Source organism: Pisolithus orientalis (genome assembly GCF_024613125.1).
Source record: "Pisolithus orientalis strain OTSU chromosome Unknown F5J12scaffold_120, whole genome shotgun sequence".
NCBI lineage: Eukaryota > Fungi > Basidiomycota > Agaricomycetes > Boletales > Pisolithaceae > Pisolithus > Pisolithus orientalis.
Window position 1 is genome coordinate 35,310 of NW_026260901.1, and position 9,924 is coordinate 45,233.

General features: G+C 42.1%; 1 protein-coding gene across 1 annotated transcript; it reads right to left on the reverse strand.

Annotated features, from left to right (window-relative positions):
* Positions 1-496: 496 nt before the first annotated feature.
* F5J12DRAFT_787532 (uncharacterized protein) lies at positions 497-1,400 on the reverse strand (the record flags this gene model as incomplete). The annotated part of the gene is made up of 4 exons (XM_051743657.1): positions 497-669; positions 818-905; positions 977-1,192; positions 1,353-1,400. 4 exons carry the CDS (start codon positions 1,398-1,400, stop codon positions 497-499), a joined length of 525 nt encoding a protein of 174 aa, XP_051594232.1.
* Positions 1,401-9,924: the final 8,524 nt, after the last annotated feature.

The window sequence follows — 9,924 nt, forward strand, 5'->3', positions numbered from 1 at the left end:
AAGGATGTGATCGAAAACTTCTGGCCATACATGAAGGCATCTAAGGAACAGATGAGGGTGATGGTCAGCAAAATGGTTGAGCAGGCCAAGCTGTGATGACCACATCAATGGTACAGCAGGTTTTTCAAGAACCCACACATGCTCTACTTCATCCTTCAGAGCCTCAATCACATTCAGGAGCCATCCACACTGCCTATCCCTCTCAACTGTTGAGTCTGTATCATCAGAAACACTGGAGTTGGAATCCATCAAGATCAGAGAGATCAGAGACAGTGGAGTAATGAAGAGGACACTCTGAGATGAATCAGAATCCCCATATGTTGCGGTTGAATCACTATTATCACTACTATCAATTTCATGATGCACATTTTCCAGCCTGGCCATTGCTACCTGCAAGCTAGCTTCATCAAGTTGTCTGAGGAGATTTTTGCAGAGAGATTTGCAGGGCATTGTTCTTCAAGACTTAGCTATTTAATTATTTGATATACTGCTAAAACTACTGTAATTTATTTTGAGTCCAACGGGATGCTGCACCATTTGGCTTGTTGAAGTTGAAAATGTAGTGGCCAGAACATGTTTCCAGAGCCAGTGCCAGAACACAGACAGAGTGCTTCCAGAGTGCTTCCAGTGCCACCTTGAGCACCACTATTATACCAGGGACAGGCCCACCTTTATGTTGTGGCAGGGCAGATCATGCTATGGACAGGCCAGTCCATTCATTGTATCATTATCCATGATAGGTGGGACAGGCCTGTCCATGTGTTGTGATATCCTTAACCCACACAGCCCCACCCATATGTTGTTATCACCCACTCACAGGCCTGCTTGTATGTTACTGTCACTCTGGGCCCACAGGCCCATTTATGTGTTGTGGCTAAATTATTTTGATGGGCCTGCACCAGGCTCTACATGAGTAATGGTGTTTTGATGTGCAGGCTACCCATATGTTGTGACTAAGTTTGACTACACTATATACTTTGTGGTGCATTGTGCCAAAGTCAGCTACAGGCTTGTCATCCTTGTTCACCTTATAATATGTTTTGAAGGTGTTTGGGGTGTTGTCAATATCTGATTTCTCCATATCCTTGGGGTTAACACCCACATTTTCCTCATATACTTGTACCAATTCTTCCTTGTCAGGCTCACCCAATTTTTCTTCTTCCAGCTTATCCTCCTTGCAAGTATGCTCATACTGTGTGTCCTCTTGGACAATGACTGTGAACAGTTACAACTTTGCTGCACTTTTGCCTTTATCCTTTGAGGAAGGGGGCAATCAGGAGCCAAAACACCCTCCTTTTTGCAATTGAAGCAGGTGATCCCTGCTAGGAACTTCTGAGGTTGTTTCCCCTTACCATACAGGTGATCCTGTTCTCATTGACAAGATTGATGGTCTGCACCATCCTTCCTCAGGTATCTGTTGCTCTTCATTGGAAGATCTATCTTTCTTCAATAAATTGTATCCCCTTTCTTTATGTATATGAAGTTTTCATTAGATGAAGAGTGTTGATCACTCCTCTTTCTGTGTGGGTGTGAACCACTTCATCCCTTGGAGGTTTCCTTCCAAAGTCAGCATGGCTCATTCTCATATGCATGCTTATGGCCTTCTGCACCATTTTCATGCAGCATACCTCTTCAAGGATTTCCTTGATTGTTGAGTGCTCAGCTGATATTCAGCAAGCTTGAAAGATACTCATAATTATTGAGTGGTAGTCCCTGCTATAATTTCCTCCTGAACAAGTAGTCATCTTGGGGTTGCAGCATTCAGTACAAACAATGTTTCATGTATACAAAGCTTGGAAAATATTGTAAATAAGTTTTATCCATGTGTCTTACAACAGTGGGAATACCATATAGTATCTTCACACATGGAAGCTTGAGATAAACCCCCACAACCTCACACTAGGCATGTTGTGGTGTAGATTGGATACTGAACATGCCATACAAATTGATGATAAGCAATGATCCCATACCCCAGCATGCTACTCTTCTTTGTAACCATACATAGACTTTGTTGGCCCTCTGGCTTTATCAACAGTTGGTTTGCTGAGAACATCTCAAAAAAAATCACTCCATAAATGGTGAGCATATCCACTAACAACATTATTCACACAGATGTTTTGGGATTCAAAGGTTAATACCACTGGACACATTTGTGAGAAATGTAAGATTGTGGTGGCAGTTTGGATGTATATGGGACTTTGGAGGTTGTTGTATAAATTACCAGATCCTAGCAATCTACATGGGGTTATATAAAGGCAGTACAAATTCCCAACTTCTGATGGCAAGATATCAGGTCTCAAATTTGAAGGTTGCACAGGACTATATGAGAGGACATGAATGTATACAAATAACAAGCAGATTCCATATTTCACAGGATTCTCCCAAGCAATAGGAGATTGAGATTTCAAAAAAAGACTCTGGTAGGAATTGAGATGCTGCAAATCTGATCTTCATACTGGTTGGCAGATGGGAACCAAGGGACTTAGCAAGAATAGTGAAGTGCATAAGAGTTGAAATTATCTTTTTTTTCATTTCAGGAATTTCTTTGCTGTGGACAGTTTAAATAGGATTTCCATCATTGGGGTAAAAATATGTCTTACACATCTGGTTTGCCTGTGCTATACCCACAAGCATGGCACATAAATCATCCACACTTTCACCATGCTGCTGGAAGGCTTCTGCAATGCATGCAATAACAGTATTTTGGACACCTGATTTTTGATATTTTCTGACAATCACTGTCAGATCCTGCTGCACATCCTGCCTTGTAGTACCTCCATCCTTGACCTGCAACTGGAAAAATAAGTATTCAAAAACAATTACACAACCTGTAATCATGAGCTTCAGAATCAAGCAGGATCAAGAGCAATAATTTACCAATGCCATGTTCTGCAAGTGCCATCAGGGAAGGCTGCCTTGACATGGACAATGTAGGGATGGAAATGAAACTGCTTCCATGTTTGATGGGTTGCTATAACCAACCAATTCAACACATCATAGACTGTTAGGAAAAGAAAAAGGAATTGAAACATACCACCTGACAAGATATCAGGGGTAAAACAGGAACCAATGTTAAAGTAGGAAAAAGAATGACAAACCAACTGAAAACACATGGGTAATGAAGGATTGTGGGATGTGGAACAAAACCATACATTCTGGTAATAGGCTAAACTTCATCAGGATTTTAGAGGAATTGTGAGAACTGACATGCTGAGAAATAAGAAAGAGGAGAAATAAGAAAGAGGCATACTCCATGGGAAGATTGCACCTACATCCTAACACAATGTCTCAACAATATTTTAGAGATATATGCAGTGATCAAGTTCACCATCTATTGGATGAGAAGAGCTTGTGAAAGAATGCTAAATGGGCAATGTCCACAACACTCACTCTCTAAGACCCAAAGGCCAAAAGTGAAATGATGATGATTGTGAGTATATATATTTTCCTCCACCAAATGCTGCCACAACATCACACACATCCTATGAATGCAAATGCAATGGGGTGGGAGAAAAAATCACATTCAGCAACCATCCATGGCCACCATTTTTCATCCATCAACTCACATTCTATGCATGCAAGTCAAGCAAAGCAGTGGTGAATATAATCAGGTTGCATGCACCACCATCTGCCATGATTCCACTCACAAGCTATGAACCCCCAGGCCAACAGGGTAGGAGTGAATATGTCAGCATGCATCCACCACCATGTGCCATGACTCCACTTGTTGGAAATATCTTAATAGTTCTGACTCTAGATTTACATGTGCATCAACATGTTGTCTATCACATGACTTTGCTTGGTTATCAGCTTCACAATGATGTCATTATGATATCATCTATTGCATCATATTCCATAGCATTCTCTGCTATTCTTTACTATACATAGTAACTATACTGTAGCTCCTTCCTTTTATGTTACTGGTCCATGCATACAGCTACATGTATATAAACTCAGGGTATCTCTCCTAGAGTCCCCATCATCTTACTCAGACAATCTACTGTTCATTTGAACACTTGAGCCCCAACAAGCTTATCATCTCAAACCTACTCACTAACTCATAAAGGCAAGTGCTCTTGTCTAGCTCTTCGTAGTAGCCTGTCCTCTGTGCAATAGGTTATGAGCCCTGCCTTCTAGGCATTGTGCTGTTCATGCAGTTTGCATAGAGCGATCACTGCTGACAGGCATATCACTATGGATCATGTAGGCCTAGATGTGCTAGGGTTAGCTGTAGTCACTTTCGCTTTGTCACTTTTAACTGGTGCAAACCAAGCTATTCTTTTACTCCATTATGGTGGTTTTGATCCTTTTGATTTGCAGGAGCTTTTTATTTGCTCCACCGCCTTTTGGTTTACATTTCTAGGACTCACTCTCTGGTGGCAGCATTGTCAAAATGCCATACAAAATGCTATTGGCATTCACACCCTAATTGCTGCACATCATATGCTTCCTGTTCCACTGCCTCATTACTTACATTTCCATCTTCCTGATGTTGATTTCAAGGCAGACCTAGATCCCATACCACCATACTCCAAGGAAGGATCTCACAATCCTCCTGTTCCTCGTTGAGTACCGACTCCTCTTCCAGAGGAAGTTCAGGCTATGAACAAGTTGCTCCATCCAGAGCCCATTCTCGCAATTGTCAGTCCTGCCAACGATCTTGCTGAGTTCGATTTGTTATAACTTGTTCATGTTTCTTACACAAGTTATGGGAACTAATCTATGGTCTTTATTCTTCAAAAGAATGTCTCTCGTCATCACTAAATGCACTGAATTGCTTGCTGCTGAGCACCATGATGGAATGCACCTGGAGGAACCAAAGTGGAGGAAGTATGTGGTTAAGGAGATAATTGAGTTCATAGAGATGTTGTACATATGCAATTGTTCGTCCTGGGAGGAAGCCATGCCATTGTCTATGGCATTCTTCAAGAAGCCTAACCTGGCAATGTATCTCATTCTGCTAGCCACAGTGGAAACAGCATGGCAACAAATGCCCCACTTTCCTGGCTTCAATTCTCCATACTTTTATCCCAGCCTTCATGTTGCTTTTCATGGTTATCTTACTGACTTCTTCCCTAAACTAACTCATACCTCATCGCCTCACACAATCGCTAATTTCAATGGTTGCGACCTCCCTTCAGTTACTTATGAAGATCCTGCCCTCTTCACTGTTCTGGCCTTCACCATCACCCACAACACATCTGTCTATATCTATTATAACACCCATGTCCTCTATGATCCCTGCTTCTGCAGGATCATCCCTCCTCTTCGGGTATGGCACGAGCATCTTGAACACCATTTCTGAGGAGTTTGGACTGACAGGTCAACCAACATCTCATGTGTCCCTGGCTGGTTCCATGAAAGGAGAAGAGGAGGAGACCGCTTTGATAGCAGTCTCGCTTGGTTTATCACTGAGCTCAAACGAGAAGGCGATTTGGGAAGTAGCTATGGATATATGGCAGCTAACAAACATCTTGGGTGGACTGACACTGCTGGTAACCACAGATTTGCTTACTGGCCTGGAAAAGCAGAGATTTTTAATGATCTCAAATGTACCATGGAGAATAGTTCTTTCAACTATCTTGTGGAACCCTGATGCCAAGGAATACTCACCACAGCTCTTAGTAGAGCTCATGCAGCTAGAGCCATTAGGCAGGCTTTATCCTCTTCTAGGTATGATGGACATACTGTACATATCAGGCAGGTGATACCATGAGGAAACTGATCAATGTATTCTGGACGAGTCATATAATGTTTTTGAAATACTTGTAAAATGTTCTCATTTTCACCATCATATGTCTTTTGCTATTCCTTATCCTTGCACTGATCCCTACTTGGGATTCAATACTGGAGGTGAACTGCTGCATGACTGTAATTGGTCATTCTTTGCATATCACTATTTTCCTCCACTAGACTTTGACAGTCTAGAGCACAATAATTCTCGCATTGCTGCAAAGTGATTTGCTGAGAAAGGAATTAGCATCCCCAAAAAGACTTGGCAAAATCCTCATCCACACTTCCCAAAACCTTGTGTTAATCGCAAATCACAATCTGCTAGAGCATCGGCTCACAGACCCAAAAATTGGGGATCTCATATCCTTCATCCACCTTCCAATTCGACTCATCCAACCAAGTCATTCTTATATGAACACTTGCTAATGGACTTTTGACACTTAGATGTCTGAAGGTCTTTCGAAACAGATTCCAAAACTCAATGGAGTCAACTATGCCTCTTGGTCGGTTCTCATGAAAGCATATCTTCAAACTCTTGGCATCATGAATATTGTTGATGGCACTTCTGCACAACCAGCTAATGCTGGAGCTGCACAGGACACTTGGAACATTTTGGATACTCATGCTCAAGGAATTCTTACATTGTATTGTGATCCAATGATCACAATGTCGATTGACACCCTGGCAACCTCTAATGCCAAATGGGCGGAACTTAAAAACAAGTATGGCGATCCTTCTGCCATGACAACCTTTATGGAATTCCAACACCTTATCCAAATCCAAATTAAACTGAAGGATGACATTATGGTTAAAATCTCCAAAATAACCATGATTATGGCAGCTATTCAAGGCCAAGGAATTGGCCTAAATGATAAAATGAAAGCCCTCATCCTGGTTCATTCCATGTCACAAGCATGGGAACAAGCACCTGTTAATATTTTTTCCTCTATTCCTGCCAATCAACTTTCTGCCAATACTGTCATACCTCATATGAAAGAAGTCTGGGCCCATAAATTGGGCAAAACACTTTTACCACAAACTGAAAAGGCTTCTGGGTCTTCCACCCAGATTAAACAAGAATCAAATTCTCTACTGGCATGCATGAATAAGCCCCCTCTTTGCAATATCTGCAGAGGTGGCCATAATACTCAGGATCATTGTGGTGGTAGCTCTTCTGGATCTTTCTGAGGAGGTTGAGGATATAGAGGTTTTGGTGGAAGAGGTCATGGATGTGGTGGATATTTGCCTTGCCCACAACAACAGCAGTCTTCTGGCTCTCATGGCTGAGGGAAAAATCATTGCCAAGGCAAGGGTAAAGCCCAAGCTTCAGCTGTTGAAGTTGAAGGTGCCAAAGCAGCTGGCACTGCTTATATTGAAGAAATTCCCAAGGATTGTCTTTATGATCCTAACACTCACTCTTATGGCTATGATGAGCAGTATGGGGAACATGCTGCTGAGGAATTTGACATTACTGCAATGTCTATTCCTTGTGACCTCTCTCCCAAGTACACTCTGGATAACTCAGCTCCTGTTGAGTGAGTTTATTCCTCTGACCTCAATACTTATATTGGGTCTCACATCATTTCTGACACTCAGACCTATGATCCCGACCTTTCTCATGATGATATCACCACAGCTATGGAGTTGGTTGAGCATACTCCCAACAACCCTGTGGATGCTACCATGGGCCAACTTGCATCTTGGTATATTGATGAAATTTCCAATTACCAACTGGATCAAGTTGAGTCAGTCAAGATTCATGTCAATATTCCTAAATCTAATTCACCATGCACATGTTCTATCTGTTGATGAGCAGCCCTCACTCACCAGCAAGTGGACCAGTCCCTATGGGAATGATGGGAATGGGAGACTTCAAACTCTCATTCAGGGCAGATTCCCCTTCCCATTATTGGGGAGGACAGGATATGTCCTTGTAGTCCCATCTCACCCTCAATATGAGTGGGAAATCCTGTTCTGGCTTGCGAGAACATGGTGGTGGTTAGGAATGTTGAGGACAATGGTGGGACAGCTTCGCCATCAATATGGACTGATGATTTCCTTGCCAGACATGTTTGAGGACATGATAGTGGCAACAGAGGATCTCTCAGAGTTCCGTTATTAAAGAAAAAGAAATTCCACCCTATGTCTCTTAGACAATTTCACAAATCTGTTCCTGCACCTGTGCCTAGTAAACCTTTTCATATAAAGCATAATCCAGACATCAAGTATGACCCTAACAAATCAGCTGCAGGATATTTCCCTGGCGAATTTGATAGGAATGCTTATGATGCTTTTGACACTTATCCTTTGGGTGTGCATGCATCATTCTGGAACCTACCAAAAGGTGAGTCAATCTGGATGTTGGATAGTGGTGCATCACATCATGTGACACCCTTTAAAACTGATTTCCTTACCTTCTGAGAATTTACTACTCCTTCCCTTGCATCAACTGCTGGGTTAAGTCAAGTACAATTACTTGGAGAAGGAACAGTGGTTATTCACCTTGAAAATGGGCATAACCTACCACTTCATAATGTTGTTTACAGCCCTTTATTTTCAAAGAGGCTATGCTCCAGAAATGCACTCCTGAAAAATGGGTATAGGAGTACAGTGACACTTACTAGCAAAGTGATCCAAGCACCAGACAGCTGGATTGTACTTGAGGTGAAAGTAGCCTCACCTACTTCACTGCCACACTGATTTGTGGGCATACTGCTTCCACCTACCAATGCATTCACGGTCCTTTACCCTCTGGTTAGGAATTCTTTAGAGTCTATCTGGCATAATCACATGTGTCACCCAGCTCAGGCTGTTCTCAGACATCTTCGCAGATTAGGCACTCCTGATATACAAATACAGGGGGAGCAATCCTCATGTAAAGGTTGCACACAAGGCAAATTGTCTTCTGATGCTTTCAAACCTTCTTGGAAACACACTACCAAACCTCTCGAGTTGGTCCATGCTGACCTTCTTGAATTACCTGTCAAATCCTATTTTCACTCCAAATATATTCTCACTCTCCTGGATGACTATTCATCCTATGGCTTCTGCCTCTATCTTCACAATAAATCTGACACCTATACTGCCTTTGCCAATTGGATGGTCTCTATGCAAAACACTACTGGACACCATCTTCTTGTGCTCCATTTGGATCGAGGGGGAGAATTTATGGGTCATACCTTCAAGGTGCTCCTTTCTTCACATGGTGTCACCCATCAATTATCCATTGCTGACCAACCACAACAGAATGGTCATGCAGAATGCTTTAACAGAACCATATCTGAAAAAGCAGGCACTATTCAACATCATGCTTGCATTCCAAAACACTTCTGGAACTTTGCCTTCGATTGTGCACTTCATGTGTACAATAGAACTCCCTTAAAATGGATTCCATTCAAAACTTCTGTCAAACTTTTCTTAGGGAAAGTACCTGACATTTCCTATTTCTGCACCTTTGGCTGCAAAGCCTTTGTATGGGTTCCTAAAGAACAAAGAAAAGACAAGTTGGAACCACATGCAATCGAGATGGTATTTTTAGGTTATGAACCAAATACTAAAGGATATCGATTCCTTAATGGTCAAAAGATCATTATTTCTCAAACTGCAAAATTTGTAAAAGACTCTTTTCCTTTCTGTTCAGATTCAAAGACTGAAACCTTTGACCCCAATTCCAAAGATGACCATTCATCATCTTCCAACTCTGAAAGCCTACATTCACTTCTGGATCCTGATCAGATCCAACCACCACCTCATCACCAGCAGCCACCTCATCCTAATACTCCACAACAACAATACCCACAGCAGAATAGAGCTGCAGACCAGCCTAGAGCTCAACAACAACAAAGAAGAGCACCTGCTGCAGTACCACCTGTTGACCCTCATCTTATTCAGCATCCTTATCAACCTCAAAATATTCCTGGTGACTCCTGAAATGTTCAGAGAGCTCAACCACCTGCTGAAGACAGAGAACCTCATCCAAAGCATCATTTTATCCCTGTTTCTTGTCCTGGAAACATATATGGAGATAGACCTCCTATCCAGATTGAACGAGATATTCAACAAAATCAGGATCAAGCACAACAGTGGATTCATAATGTGGAACATAATATCCATGAAGAGAAGAGGCCTTATGGCAATACAATGAGGAATGCAGACCACCTTCTCCAGCTCTGCCACCAGCAATGGTACCTC